Genomic DNA, 13,019 nt, shown 5'->3' with positions numbered 1-13,019 from the left:
ATCGCTATTGATGTCGTAATTTAGCGAACTCCTCCGCACCCCGAGAGTCCGTTCGTTGCTGATGAACAGCATTGTTTCCATGAACGTGTCTGGTCTTTTTCGAACGGACCCACTGGAGCGGAACGGACTTAGGGAACGACCGGACTTGGGTCTACGGATGCTCAACTCAATTTTCGATATCGATGCCGGTCTTCGTGATTCAACGGCGGATGACAAATGCTGTCTCCTTACTTGTGTATTTGATTCTCTGACCGGACTCAATCGCGTCGACCCTGTGTTTGCCGGGGAGTTTTTCCTCCTCGTTTACTCAGTGAAATTTGATTACAGCCTTGACACACTTGTCGCGGAGCTGTATCCGCTGAGATTCATTTCCCCGAAGCGTGCGCTTGATGCGCCGGGCAAGCTCTACTCTGCTGTGATGGATTTCGCCTCTCACACGTTATCTTTCTGTTTGTTACGTGTCAGTATTTTTTTTTCAAACAAACATCTTCGGGTTGTTGAGCATGCCGTGAGCGCTGCTTTCTTCCCGAACTCATTGTACCGTATAATGTATTGGATTCACGTCACGAATTCGTTCACTTTCAACGGGCGCCCGGCTTGACAAAACGGCATCGGCTCGCTCTTTTCCCTTTTTCGAATCCCTTGCCTCCGGATCTGCTGCGTGAAAAATCCACCCACATCCAGGGGCCCAGCGGTATGAAGATCCGGTAATCGAAGCGGAGCGGCATGACGTTAAATGGGTTTTTCGAGTCGAAATGTTGAGGAAGTGAGGTGTTCGTTCAGTCGGCCAAGGCTTCGTGCGACATCGTAGAAGGGGAGAAGCCTTATGCTTCGACTGCCTTCAGAAAACGGCTCATATCTCAACGTCAAAAGTTTTTTCCTTTTTTTCTCGCCGCAACTCGCGATCTTTCCCGAATGGCATTTCTCCTCCCCACTCGCAAGACATACGCTCGTGTCGTGGAGGGGAAAACCGAGGAGAAATCGAGGAAAAACGGCCCGATCGTCTCGACCGGCGCCTTTCGGACGTTCCAGAGCTTCTTGATTGTCGATCCCAGCTGCTCTTCAATGAAAACCATTCTGAATGACGACGCGGCATTTAGTTGAATATCCGCAGTATTTTAGGGACTGAGCGAGCCTTCCATGACCTATCGGAAGCCGATCGAGAGAAAATCGACGGCACGTCAAACGTTCCATCAAGCCGTGCGGCGGCGAGCTCGCTTTCCGTGTAATTACTCGTAGGAAATTCAACCATCGGGATGTAGATGGATTAGTCAAGGCCTCCGTCCCAGGACCTACAGCGATCTGGACCGGATAGCGTCTAAGCTATACGACGTATAAACTTTCCACCGGGGACGCTTTCGTTCCGACTTGCTGAAAAAATCTTTCATCAAGGCATGAGAGCTTCAATCCGTCCAGATGTACCATGAAGTCATTCCCCGAAATATAAAAAAGTCAGTAATCCCCGCCGGATCTTCAACGATCGAGAGATAGTTTCAACATGGAGCTCGAAAGAGTCCCCCTTATTGGAGCGGGACGGACAGTCTCGCTTCGGTGGCAAAATATTAGAAACGGAGAGTGGAGGGGAGACAGTAGCGTTGGTCACAACCAATTAAATTGTGGCCTCTTGGGCCTCAAGCAAGGGATAATAACGTATCGACACGTTCGAGATAGCGAATGTTGGAGTGGTCGACGAACAGCGTAGTCTCTACTAATTCTCTTTTATAAGAATCGGGTAATTTACGGTTAGCTTCTTGTCTGCCTGACAAAGATAAAGAGGAATCGAGCGAAACGCGCGGACAAGCCGAGCGCCCCGTGTTTGCCGTACTCTGTTTTCTACTCACGTTAGTTGGGAGAAACAGCAACGACAACGGTCGTTTTTTTGATGAGCAAGCTCTCGCTACGTGTGTCGGAGCACGCTCGGATTTTTAGTCTCCGTGTCATACACGAGGCATAACCTCGCTGCGCTCGGTGGTTGTGGGTGATCGCGAACCAGTCGCGGACGGAAGCTGCGGGGTAATAATTCTTGTTGATTTGCATAGTCCTGTTCTTCTCCTGAACGGGACCGCATCCGGTAACCGGCGGAATACGTTCAGCCGTTCGCAGTTTTGCCCGACGTCTTCCACGAGAAGATTTCAGAGTTGTAGTCTGCGAGAGGAGGATTCGAAAAACCCCAGATGTCTCCGGTTGTGCGGCAGAAAAAATCCGACGAGAGCTAGCATCGTCTTGCGGTTGTGCGTGAGACGATACGCCAGCGGGAACTTCATCGGGGTCGGCTGGATCGTTGCCAATTGACTTCGCCGGAGGTCCGATCGGTTGTCATCATTATCAGCGAGCTGTTGACTGGAACGGTGACCGCCTTGTCATCAGAACTCCCTCGTAAAATGATCATCGAAGCCTCAATATTTCAGCCGCCATGTGTTTTCTTTTTTCGCGTTGTAAATATTTCCATGGCTCGCGTTGTTTATGCGTTGCGTTTCCGATATTCATCGCGCGTCCAGGGTCCAGGGGGTTAATCCGGATCGATAAGTGAAAGCGGTTCGTCGACTGAAGGGTAGAGCAGGAAGATTCCTTTCGTTCAGCGGGAGGATTTGTCTTGATGGGTCAGATCCCGCACGCATGATCCCGAAGGTTCGGGCTCGAGTGTCTCTTGTCGTTGAATGGATATTGAAGCGGTCGCTGCTTATTGATGAATAGCCTATGGCTATCGTGACGAAACAAAAGCTAGAAAAATCCTGATTCCCTCAGAGCAACTAACCGATGACGGTGATGATTCGCAGAAGGCCATTACACCCTTCGTATCATTGCAATCGTAGCGGGCGAGCATCATTCGCGACTCGGCAGTGGTTTTGTTGGTTAGGGCCTAACTGTCTTGTGGTCACTCAAGGCATTTCTACGGTGTATTAGGAAGGTTGCATAAGACAGAACACGTGTATCGAGTATTTTCTCCCAGCCACTCGTAGCGAAGCGGGCCGAGGACGTAAGCGATCGGTCGGTCGGTTGCCGCTTCAATTCAATCAAGACACTCATACGAAACTATTCACGACGAGCTTACGTAAACAAATGCGGATCGCGTCCGTCGCGTCGGACTACTGTACTCGATGCTTCCTTTGAAATACACCTCTCTTTCTCCGCTTTTTTTCAGACAATCCAAGCCGAAATCGAATCAAAAGGTCATCTCGTGAAAAGTCTGTTGAGACGGTGTGAGCAACTCCGAGTCTCTGAAGGAGCCAACACTCGGGTATCTCGTATCGGCTTCGGCTTAGATCGCGTGGCGCGAACCGTTGGTTTTCTCGAGAAGAAGTGGCAGACGCTTTGGTTGACGAGTCTCGAGTGGCAGTGTCTGGTGGAGCAGCTTCTGGACTCTCAGCAGGACCAAGCCGTCGCGGTAAGTGAAAACAATCGTCAATCCGTCGTTATCGAATTTCGAGGAACCCGAGCCGACTCCGGGACAAGCGACCTTCGTCTTTTGAGAACCTCGGTACACATTCATGGCCGTCGACGACAGGTGGAGTCGACTGCGGTCAATAAAATCAACTCAATCAGCGGCGTGCGAAAGCACATGAAGCTCTTCCCTGAAGTTGTTCCCTCCGCTTCTAGGCAACTCCGTCTGTATCGTCGGGAGACACGTGGGATGAGCCACGGAACAAGCTGCCTCGTCTCGACCTCACATTGAACCCTAGAGGTCTACAAGAACCTCGGGGCATGACAGACAACATGGAAGTTTTCGGAAAGTCGCTCACCGACCCGAAACATCACACCCCGCTGAAACACAAGATTTTGAATCAGGTATGGCTGTCCGAGCGTCTGTCGAGAACTGTGAACGTATATTTAGCCGGCACAAGAGCTCTCACGATGGAGGTTTGAGTATCATACTTTTGCGTTCAATCGTAGGACGGGGCCGCCGCTGGAAGTCAGCCGTACGCGACCCAACTCAAGCGACCACCGTCGGGGAATTACGAAGGGGTACGTGAGATTTTTTTTCGCAACTCCGGATTTGTCTGTCACACCCTCGAGCGGTCACCGAAAATCGGATGCTCGGAACGGGAAACGAAAGAGTTCTCTACATCCCCCGTTTCCAGGGTCAAGATGTTGGGTACAGCTCGGAGAGCTCGACGCAGTTATCAGCAGAGGAAAAACCCGATCTCATACGGATCTACTCGTTCACACCTGAAAGTACAACGCCGGAGAGTCCCGACATGCCGTCGAGGGATTCCGGTCTCAGCGGAGGGGGCTCACCCCGAAAGTTCCCCTTGTCTTCAAAGTGTTCGCCGATCGACGACACTCTGAAGGAAGTGATCGACGAAGACTACATTTCCAGTCCCGGTCTCCGGATCTCGGGTTCAGCGGCGGACTTCTACACGCTGACGACACCGATCGTCGACAGCGATGGTGAACCGACGAAGCCTACCGACCTGGACGATACGCTCACTTCAGAGAAAGGTGGGTTCGGGGGGCTACATATGTATATTCCGGTGAGCTCGGGCTCGGCCAACCAATTTTTGAAGGATTCGCGTTTTCGGCGTCGAAGGCTCTTTTGACGGATCGCTGAGTTCGTTTCTGTTCCAGAATCGTGCTCTCCTCTGACGGAGCCGCACTCGGTCACCATCGACGATCAGGTTGTTCAACTTCGACGTAAGCCCGCCTCGCGTCTTTTCGCCCCTCTAGAGTTTGACGAACGCAGTGAGAACAACAACAGCAACAACAATAATCCGAAGAACAAAGCGACTCGAGTGAAAGAATGGCTGCAGAGTTGCGAACAACGGAGGCCGATAGTAGAGGCAGACGTGACGCAAGAGGATGAAGAAATGACTCAACAAGACAGTTGTGATGCGAGCGGTGAACTGACCAACGAATCCGAAAGTGACAGCGATAGCGACGATCGACAGAAATCGACGAATACGTTGAATGCCGCCATGTCGGTCGAAACTATCACAACGACGCCAACTGCAGCGCTTGCGTTCACAATGCCATCTGCCGATTCAGAGAAGCCGCCAAAGGTTAATCTGCGGAGTGGTCAAAAACGTCGCTCAAGAGATAGGCCTTGGAGCGTCACTGAATTACAGGGACAGATCGGCAACAGCTCTTCTCTGCGATCAGCTCTTTCCACCAGCACTTCCATGACTGCTTTGAACGATTCGAGCATCGCGACGGGTTTCGCCGCCGAACGCAAACGACACAGCCGAGCCTCGAAAGCTAGGGAGTCCGCCCTGTCGGGCTCCGAGTCCGAGGACAACGTCAGCGTGACCACTGGAACGGTCCACAAAAAGAATCCTTCGACCACATCGCTCATCAATCTTTGTGAAGCGTTCCCGACGAGCACGAAAGAGAAAACCACACCCGTTCGAAAGAAGCGCCTCGGTTCGAAAATCCTCAAAGCTAAAAGCAAGTGCACCGGCTACTCGAGTGCCAACGAGACGGGTTCACAGGTAATTACGACGACAATCGGAAGAGCATGGACTGACTATCGCGAGAATTTTCTGTACGGCTCGTCTGAGTTTTCTTTTCTCCCTCCGAAGGTCCCGACCCATCAGGCGGTCAGCGAGTCCGAGAAAAAATGCCCCGGGGATCAAGGATCAGTGGTTTCTTCGGATAACATGTGGGATGATTATCAGGATCCGCTTTACTATTCGGAACACTATTCCGAGAAAGAGATGGATGATGAGACCGTGAAAAGACTCTTAAATTTCGGCGATGACTACCGATCCTTCATCGGCTCCACATCCGACACCTCTTCGCTGAGCGGCTTGAGAGTGCGAAGCGGAAAGAAGAAAACCGGAATCCGCTCCGAAGATTCGATACGCGACAGCGAAAGCGAACAGGAAAAAATGAAGGAAGACCAAGCGTTGGACGTGGTCAAAGAAGACGTTAATGAAATGCTGACTCGCTCAAGTAAAGCTTTTGCTTACGTCTCAAATTCAGTCAGAAAATCTCCGAAGTCGAACAATTTGTTGTCTCCGGATAAGTTGGTGAGTAAATAACGGTGGGCAATGAAATCTCAGAAAACGGAAGACTCCAAATTCGGCTCAAGATGACACCTCGTGGCTCGTGATTGGGAGCTTCCTCGAGATGAAATATAATTTTCCTGCCGTCTGGGGAATTCCAGAGCGAGATGGAAGCGACATGCCTTTCACACCTCCAGTGCCTTCAAATAATTAAGATCAGAATCTCCATCGCGCCGGATTCATCGGAACTACTCCGTGAACTGATCGAGAGATGGCAATTGCTGCTGTGTGACATCCAGTCGAGGGATTCGACGCTCAATGGAGAGAAGATGAACCTGAGCGACAACAACAAAATCGGGAGCAGTCTTTTCAAGAAGTCTCCCCATAGGGATGAAAACGTCAGGGAAGACATCGACAAGCTCCGCGATGAAATGTCCCAAATGGAATGTTTGTTGAGCGGACTCGAATCACTGGACGACCGCAGCACAGATTGCCGGAAACTCGACGAACGAATCGCCGCTCTGAAGGTAAGCGAAATCTTACCGGGTTCGCGGCCGAACGCAGTCATAGTCCCCGATGAAATATCCATGAGACGGAAAGTGCCGTAGAAGGTTCTGCTGAATAATAAGACTGCTCGGAACCTTCTCTAAAATTTTCCTCGTTGTTCGGACAGAAAATACTTGCGAATCTGCAGCCTCTGAAATCGTCGCTCTTGTTCGTCAAAGTGAAAGTCCATCGGTTGGCGGCAAGTAAAGATGATCCACAGAACTTACTGACTGCCAGCGTGCATGATCTCTACAACACCTGGGATACTCTGTACGAAAGGTGAGGGATAAGCTACACAAAACCGGCGACGGATTTTTCGGCATTAAATTCCATCTTGTCAATGGCCTCTCGAAGACCTCTCCCAGGGCCCACTAACCACCGAGTCGCTTTCCCTTCTGCAGAACTTGCCAAATGTTGACAGAACTTCAGCAGAGCAGGAATATTCTGAAAGATGCGAGAAAGAGTTTCAGTCCAAAGGTATGCCCTATACGCTCTCCGACTCGTCCCCGAGCGGAATATAGTTTCATGGATTGGAGGACAGATCTCCGCAAAAAAAGCAAAATCTCTTCCAAATATTTAATTTAGCTTTCTCCCTTGTGTCTAGATCACAGACTTGGATAGTACTGAGCCGTCGCTCATATATGAGGCCTTCACCCAGATGTAAGTTTTGGCAGGAGATCCCTTGCAGACGAATCAGTTGTGGAGTCACAGCATAATGAACTCGTAGCGCGTAGCGCGTCTCGTCTCAAGTCTCAACACGCACTTCTTCATCTTCTTTTTAGGGAGTTGTGCAAGCCCAGCGTCGCCGATATTCCGGATCTGGCTTCAACAATCAACTTGAGTGCAATGGAAGTTGATCAAGACTATGACTCGACCTACGAGAGTGAAGAGGAAACGTCTCGAGGAGGGAATTCGATCTGGCGAATTTTCAAAGCAGCCCTGCCATTTCAAGTGAGTTCTGCGAAACCGCCGATATATTCAGACTCCCTGCCGGGGGAACACGAGAGCGAAGCTACCGAATCATCTCGATTTATCGAAGCCGGCAGGAAGCTTCTTATTTCCACGTTTATAAGTCCTGCAATTCCCCCAGGTCGCCCTGGTGATGCTGTATTGCGTGGCCTATTTGATGGAGCCTCATTGCTGCGATGTGGGCAACTCTTGGCAGAGTTCCTTCGGACCCCAACTGCGGTACGAGCAAGGACACCCGCCAGTATAGTTATTCGGCGTCATCCAAGTTTTTACTTAATGTACACTCGGACACGATATGGTACAATAGTCGATGCATACATATATCGTCTGCAGTCGTGTAGAGTTGAAGGATAGTCGAACAGGGCACTAACTATGAAGGCGAAAAAGCAGCACACGTCCGATGCCTGGCCGGACTCTCAACATGGGCAATGTCACTCGGACGTTAGGCTCTAGAACGAACCGAGCACAAAAAATTGTACCTTGAATTTGCGGCCCCCGCTTGGTTTATGAACAGGGCATGTATTGCGTATTGCGGGGTCGATGGGAGAGCTGGAGGAGTCGGGAGATATAATTATATATACAGATATTTATATTTACCCGAATATTGTATTTAAAAGAAGAATCGATTGACCGCGGGGAGCAGTTCACACGATTTGGTGAGTCGATCCATGGAGTATTTTTTCATCGTAGTTCGGAAACACAAAAATCACGCTCAACAGGGTCAGGAAAAAAAAACGAAGCCTCCTTCTAATTCAGAGTCGCGAGATTCTTCTGAGTTGAGCTGATTTCCCTCATTTTCCGGATATCCGGGGGAATTCGAGACCAATGATGTGCGAGGGAGCTTCTCGTCGCATCTCGCTGCGTCAGACAATTCCTTACCATGCTGTTCCATACTTTCGTTCGAAGCATCGAGGTAGATGTATAGATGTACTATCTTTTGAGTATTGAGTGTATGTTTTTTTTGTATCAATTGGATCCAGGATTTGTTTTCGTTGGATTGTGTGAAGCCCAATGACGGACTCTGGTGCATCGGGGGATCATACTTGGTAAAGATGCGACCCTTCGGTTCAATAATAATTCAAGGATGTTCTTTGACAATACGCTCTATCCGAGAGGTGTAGGTTGACTCCCGGAAGCAATGAGGGTGTTGTTTATAGTATGCCTGGGAGCGTCGAGGTGAAATTATTCCATTGTCTCGCCGATTGTAGCATATCAAAATTTACGTCGTTGCGATGATATGTTTGGTCGAATCGGATCACGGCTCATCGTATTTTCGATGTTCTGAGTGATTCTATTCAATTTCCGAGAGCTCGAATCATGTGTACATACTATGCTGAGGAGGTTGCAGCGTGGCGACAGATACGATACGTGAGGCTTCGGAGGAAGCTCCGTACTATTTGATACGGACTATGTTTCAAGCGAAATAAAGGTCCACTTTCCAGAACTTCTCGGACATCGTCCCCTTCATAATCAAGTCTGCATGGAAACCACTGATGTGGCACGAAGCAGACATGGATCGGCTTTATTGCATTCAAGTATCGATCGGATGTGATTAGTCACGAATGACACGAAATCGGAACGCTCGATTTCGGGAGGGATGGGGAATGGCACGTAATGGCAGTTGAAATGCTTATAGATAATTCCGTTTTGAGAAGATCAAGTTCGGGGAGGACGGCGATCGCTGCGGACGCCAGTTGACGGGATCAGAATGCTGTTTCACAGGCGGGTAGCTTGATGTCTCCGAAGGCACCAAGCTCGTACGCGCTCGACAGCGCCAGGAACACCATATACCAAGCCATAAGTATCGCGCCGTACAATTTGTTCATGCGCCAATTGTTCCAGTGTGTGAGGGCTATCAGAAAGACCAAGGTCGCCAACAATGAAACCGTTGAGTACAGCATTCCTGCAAAGTCCTTTCCGTTGGAAGGCGAAGGCAGCGGAGTGATCAGATCAGACGGAGAACGATAGAAGCCGTATTACCTTTACTTTCCACAACAATCGGCACGCCGGGCTCAATGATGGTAGTCTTAATCAACCAGGGGAGTCCGAGCCCAACCAGGATCTCGAATATGTTGGAACCCAGAGCGTTGCACACCGCCATATCTCCGAGACCTTTGCGAACCACTAGCAAGCTTGACACGATATCGGGTAACGTTACACCAATGGCGAGGAAAGTCAAACCCATTACCGTATCCGAGACACTCAGCGTGAAACCTGAAATTAGCCGGAGGTTCTCCATGACTTCAAATCCTTTTGACAGCTCACGCTTCGATGAATAGATGAGGATCGTAGAATTACCGATGATGGTTATCATCCAGACGAGAAGATAGGAGGCAACGCTGATATACAGGGTACTGATTATGAAAGTGAGGACGAAATATTTCCGTCGGTCTTTCCTCTGGCAGTCAGGAATCGTAAAGTAAAAGACAAGAGTGAATGGTAGGTACAGCAGCCACAGAACTTTCAGGAAGTGGTTCCTAGGGGGACGGAGAGTCGCGCCGTGGACTTCTTCCGTCGATCCCAATGATGGACTCCGGCTGTTCGCTGAAAGGAAATAGCGCCAAGTATTAGAGGGAGAAATCGCCATCACCGAAATTTTCAGGATCGAGCGATCACCAAGGACTACGAGATCACCACTTCCGTGAACTGTCTAGGTCTGGGACGTACCTGCAACAGCTGCCATTACTTGGTTCCTCATGTTCGGATTGGATATTATCTGCTCGTTGACGACTGAAAATTGCAGGAAGATGAGTTCTGGGACTCTCTCGGGAAATAAAAATGATTTCACGGTTCGGATCAGATAAACGCGAATATCACGAGCAGCTCTCGCCATACCACTGCTCCTTTTCATTGAGATCAGAGACATTCGCCGTCTTTGTCCCTCCAGAATTGCTCGCACGGCGGGTTGCAGCTCCACGATAGATTTCCTGTATGGCGATATGTTGAGACGTTTTGCGTTCGCTCCTGGAGTTCCTGCCAATGAAATTCTAGGCTGTTTCAAAGCCTCCTTAATCCGTGGAGCCTTGCCCCGCTCTAGGTTGCGCGAATTATTGAGCGCGTGAAATGTGTACCAGCTCTTGCACATTATTATCAATGATTCACCTGGAGGCGAAAGATCGAACTCTTTTGTGAAGATCGTCGTTGGGACCGGTACGCTCGTATCTTCCAGCTGAGTTTGAGGGGGGAACATGCCCTCTGGGTAATCCACCCTATCCTGCAGGAACTTGAAGTTCTCCACGAAGAACTTCTCCAATTTCGTATCGAACGACATGAATATCGCGTATACGAAATACATCACGACCAATAGGGAGGACTCGAACCTGAAAATGTTCTACACCGCATGAGACAGGCGCCCCTTGCGCAGCCCTTCCGAATGCTTCCCCTGGACATGGAATCACCCCCACCAAGTGATCAGGTCGTCGAACATGGCGACGAGCATGATGGCCACACTGATCAAGAAGAAGAAACTGTCGCGATACATGGGCCATCTGTGCAGAGTGACTACCTGCAAGGCACGGAAACCATTCAGGAATTCGATCGCAAATCCGCGGCAGGTTCACGGAGCGCAAGTCCGCACCTCGGGAGGCCGATAGGGGGAAACTCACTTTTCCCGCGAAAAGAGCGCTCACACTGACGACTCCCGCGGCGTTCAGAACCGCTGACCCGAGCGCGGTACTCACACCGAGATCTCCCTGAAGAAATATTTCACTTTCAGTCAGTCCATCCAAGCCCCCGCCCGTCACGACCACTGAATTTACGCGTCAACTTGGAAACTCGCCTTCGCCACGAGGATGGCGATGATAGACGCAGCGATTGCGGGTACAGAGCTTGCCGCCGCCATGAAAGTTGCGCCAGCGACGTCGGGATCGATCTCGAAGGATTCTGTGAGGACCTGAGGTAATCGGATAAAGAGCGTCAATATCCACCCAGTCCTCGTTAGATTCTCGGATGATGACTTTGAACTCACCTCGATCGCCGGAACGAAATAATCCTCGCACAAAGTCGCTAAACAGACGAACATGTATATCGCCAAAATTATGTGAACCGCGAGCCAACCCTGCTTCCGCTGTTCAGAATTGAAATATGGCTTCGGAAATTGCTCGATGGCGGCAGGTGTGCAGTTGGTCGACGAGTCGATCGTCGGAGCTGGCAAATAGGACGGTTACGACTCACTCGGGCAGACTCGGGTGAGGATCAGGGAATTCGAGCAAGGACTCGACCGATGTAGAGAGGCATGGAGTGTCGAGTGTTCCACGAAGAAGGGAATGAAGATACGGAGGGCTCTGACGACGTTTTTCGGAAGACTCACCGTCGTGAACTAGGCTGAGGATCCCTAGGTCCGGTTTGGGCTCCGTGTTGACCACCGCGAACACGATTTGCGCCAGCAGAACCACACTTCCCACCGTGAGCCATTTTCTCACTCTAGGAGTTCTCTGCATGTCACGGATCACACCGGTGCCTAGCTCCGAGTTGCTGGAACCGGGCGTCAAGGTTAGGTCCCGGACTGTATTTGAGAGTATCGTCTTAAGAGGACGAGGAGGGACTGCTTTACTTAGACGATGTCCCTAGTTTTCTTTACGATGTGACTTATGTTAGCGATATCTTCGAGTCTCGAATCTTAGGATGGGTATCCCGAGAGCCGATAGATATCCGACAGTTGGTGGGATTCGGTGGAAATTTCCAAGGTCCTGTTGGAGAATCACTCGAGAGAGCCCAGGCCTTCAATAAGGAGAAGCCGAGGATGGCCTCATCCCTCTGAGCTTAAGTAGGTACTCCTCTTGCACAAACTCACAAGTTCCGAAGCAAGCGGTTCCTTCGTGCGTATGGGAGAGTCTCTGAATTCAGTCTTCCTCGAACTCGGCAGCAGTTCCCACCGGAGAAGAACCTCTCTTCCGTTGTGGGTGTCTCTGACGGAGGCCTTTGCGTCAGTTGTTTTATAATACGGATTAGTTTTATGGATATAATGCGCTTTTATGACAAAGGTGATTTTTGTTTCTTTGGAGGAATAATTCGCGTGGGGTGAGAGTTTCCTCTCCGGCGAACGGTCACGCTTTAGATAGACGCTCTTGTCACCTGACTTACATGTCTTCCGAACCCATGAGCTTTGATTCATGAGCTCCTATCCACCTCAAGTTCGGATTCTCGTCCAGAGGAGGAAAACCGCTCCGGGGATCTCGGAAAACGAATGTTGCTCCCTTCGATGTCTTACTTAGGGGAACAAAGATATTCTCCGACCGCACTGGAGCGATCGCCGCCGCGTTCCAGGAAGCTTTTGATGGAAGCGTCGACCCACTTTGTTTAGGTGTATTCGGCTGCCGTGATTGCGTCAGATTCTGGCCATTACACAGACACCGCGTCTTGTCGTTCCCCATCGTTCCATGCCGAATCCTTGCTAATCGGATCTCCACAAGCCGATAGACCTATTGCGAAAATATCAAGTTATAGCTCACGGCCGCATTGCGCTTCGCGCGATATTCTCGTGAGAGATCGTATGTGAAGCGCTCAATTCCGAAGTTCGCAACATTCGAACCGCTGCGCTGGGCAAACTCCATGGAGCCCCAT

General features: G+C 50.3%; 2 protein-coding genes across 2 annotated transcripts in view; one reads left to right on the top strand and one right to left on the bottom strand.

Moving 5' to 3' along the window:
• The window catches only part of LOC100908066 (klarsicht), a 33,689-nt gene extending 25,657 nt beyond the window's left edge, over positions 1–8,032 (top strand). Inside the window, exons 8-19 of the mRNA XM_003739786.2 lie at positions 3,143–3,385; positions 3,598–3,786; positions 3,892–3,963; positions 4,080–4,440; positions 4,567–5,426; positions 5,517–5,966; positions 6,104–6,469; positions 6,616–6,767; positions 6,890–6,965; positions 7,093–7,148; positions 7,271–7,439; positions 7,579–8,032. Of these exons, the coding sequence (XP_003739834.2) occupies positions 3,143–3,385; positions 3,598–3,786; positions 3,892–3,963; positions 4,080–4,440; positions 4,567–5,426; positions 5,517–5,966; positions 6,104–6,469; positions 6,616–6,767; positions 6,890–6,965; positions 7,093–7,148; positions 7,271–7,439; positions 7,579–7,704 (3,120 nt within the window). The 3' untranslated portion in view covers positions 7,705–8,032. The remainder of the gene's footprint in view (positions 1–3,142; positions 3,386–3,597; positions 3,787–3,891; positions 3,964–4,079; positions 4,441–4,566; positions 5,427–5,516; positions 5,967–6,103; positions 6,470–6,615; positions 6,768–6,889; positions 6,966–7,092; positions 7,149–7,270; positions 7,440–7,578) is intronic.
• A 958-nt stretch (positions 8,033–8,990) lies between these two features.
• LOC100907924 (sodium/potassium/calcium exchanger 5) lies at positions 8,991–11,586 on the bottom strand. Its single transcript, XM_018642222.2, has 10 exons — positions 11,425–11,586; positions 11,236–11,349; positions 11,063–11,149; positions 10,862–10,962; positions 10,560–10,777; positions 10,293–10,430; positions 10,125–10,187; positions 9,756–10,001; positions 9,438–9,671; positions 8,991–9,360 (listed from the first exon to the last, which is right to left on the bottom strand). Exons 1-10 carry the CDS (start codon positions 11,476–11,478, stop codon positions 9,161–9,163), a joined length of 1,455 nt encoding a protein of 484 aa, XP_018497738.1. The 5' UTR covers positions 11,479–11,586; the 3' UTR covers positions 8,991–9,160.
• Between the last annotated feature and the right edge of the window lie 1,433 nt (positions 11,587–13,019).

This window comes from Galendromus occidentalis, unplaced genomic scaffold (assembly GCF_000255335.2).
Source record: "Galendromus occidentalis unplaced genomic scaffold, Mocc_1.1 scf7180000076583, whole genome shotgun sequence".
NCBI lineage: Eukaryota > Metazoa > Arthropoda > Arachnida > Mesostigmata > Phytoseiidae > Galendromus > Galendromus occidentalis.
The sequence above is the reverse complement of the archived record's forward strand: the minus strand, read 5'-3'. Positions and strand labels throughout refer to the sequence as shown.

Coding starts and splice junctions, on each gene's coding strand:
- LOC100907924 (XM_018642222.2), bottom strand. CDS start 11,478: ATGTTCGTCTGTTTAGCGACTTTGTGCGAGGATTATTTCGTTCCGGCG. Junction 10,002..10,124: donor AGTAATGGCAGCTGTTGCAG/GTACGTCCCAGA, acceptor ATTTCCTTTCAG/CGAACAGCCGGAGTCCATCA. Junction 9,361..9,437: donor GATTGTTGTGGAAAGTAAAG/GTAATACGGCTT, acceptor AGGACTTTGCAG/GAATGCTGTACTCAACGGTT.